This window comes from Egretta garzetta, unplaced genomic scaffold (genome assembly GCF_000687185.1).
Source record: "Egretta garzetta isolate BGI_Z169 unplaced genomic scaffold, ASM68718v1 scaffold21, whole genome shotgun sequence".
Classification (NCBI taxonomy): Eukaryota; Metazoa; Chordata; class Aves; order Pelecaniformes; family Ardeidae; genus Egretta; species Egretta garzetta.
The window spans coordinates 1,486,190-1,486,949 of NW_009258668.1; the positions used below are offsets into that span (position 1 = coordinate 1,486,190).

The 760-nt window shown below is 41.3% G+C and overlaps 1 protein-coding gene across 1 annotated transcript in view; it reads right to left on the reverse strand.

The window, feature by feature from the left end:
* The window catches only part of SOS2 (SOS Ras/Rho guanine nucleotide exchange factor 2), a 52,917-nt gene that overhangs the window by 21,736 nt on the left and 30,421 nt on the right, over nucleotides 1-760 (reverse strand). The window contains exon 10 of the mRNA XM_035888432.1: nucleotides 9-588. Within this exon, the coding sequence (XP_035744325.1) occupies nucleotides 9-588 (580 nt within the window). The remainder of the gene's footprint in view (nucleotides 1-8; nucleotides 589-760) is intronic.

Below are 760 nucleotides of genomic sequence, written 5' to 3' on the forward strand. Positions count from 1 at the left end.
CCTTTCCGGTTTTGCAAGTTGTCTTCAAAAACAATGTTGTCCTCCGAGTCTTCCACTACAAAACGATACACATTCGGGCTGGGCAACCTCAGTGGCTGTTCATTTTCTTCTTGCAGTAATACCGAGTCGAGCATCCTATCCAGAGTACTGCGATACTGGAGGGAAATCAGAGCGGCCATCCAATTACTCTTCTCTTCGGCAGACTTGGCAGCAAACAGAATACTGTTTTCATCTTTAGACACCAGTTCAAAAGCATGTTTGTATTCAGATGTGTCATCCTTATCAATAATCTGTATTTTCCTCATGATAATTTTTTCCTTCAGTCTATACTCCGCATTGCTGTAACCAGGAAGCCGGGACTGACCGTGATTCGTTTTACAGCTGATCATTAAACCATCAAAGAGAAAGATGTGGCGTTCATGTTTGGCTCCTATTTTTGTCAAGCCACCTTCCATGATGAATTCATTACAGCACTGCCCAATATCTTTGCCTTCCCAGCCATCAATATTTTTCTGGATTTCATTCATTTTCTTGATGGCCAAGTGCTTGCTTCTTATTTGTCGGTTATAGAAGCGACAGACTGCCTCCCTTGAATGAAGAAAAGAAAAAGTCACAACGGGCACGTTCCACATTTGCCATCCCAAGAGACAAAAAAAAATCAACTAAATTAACTGTTTATATCATTATTTCTTTGCCCTAAATATGCCCTAACCAAGTTTACTGTTCCAAATAAACCACGTGCACTGCTTTGGCGAGGGAA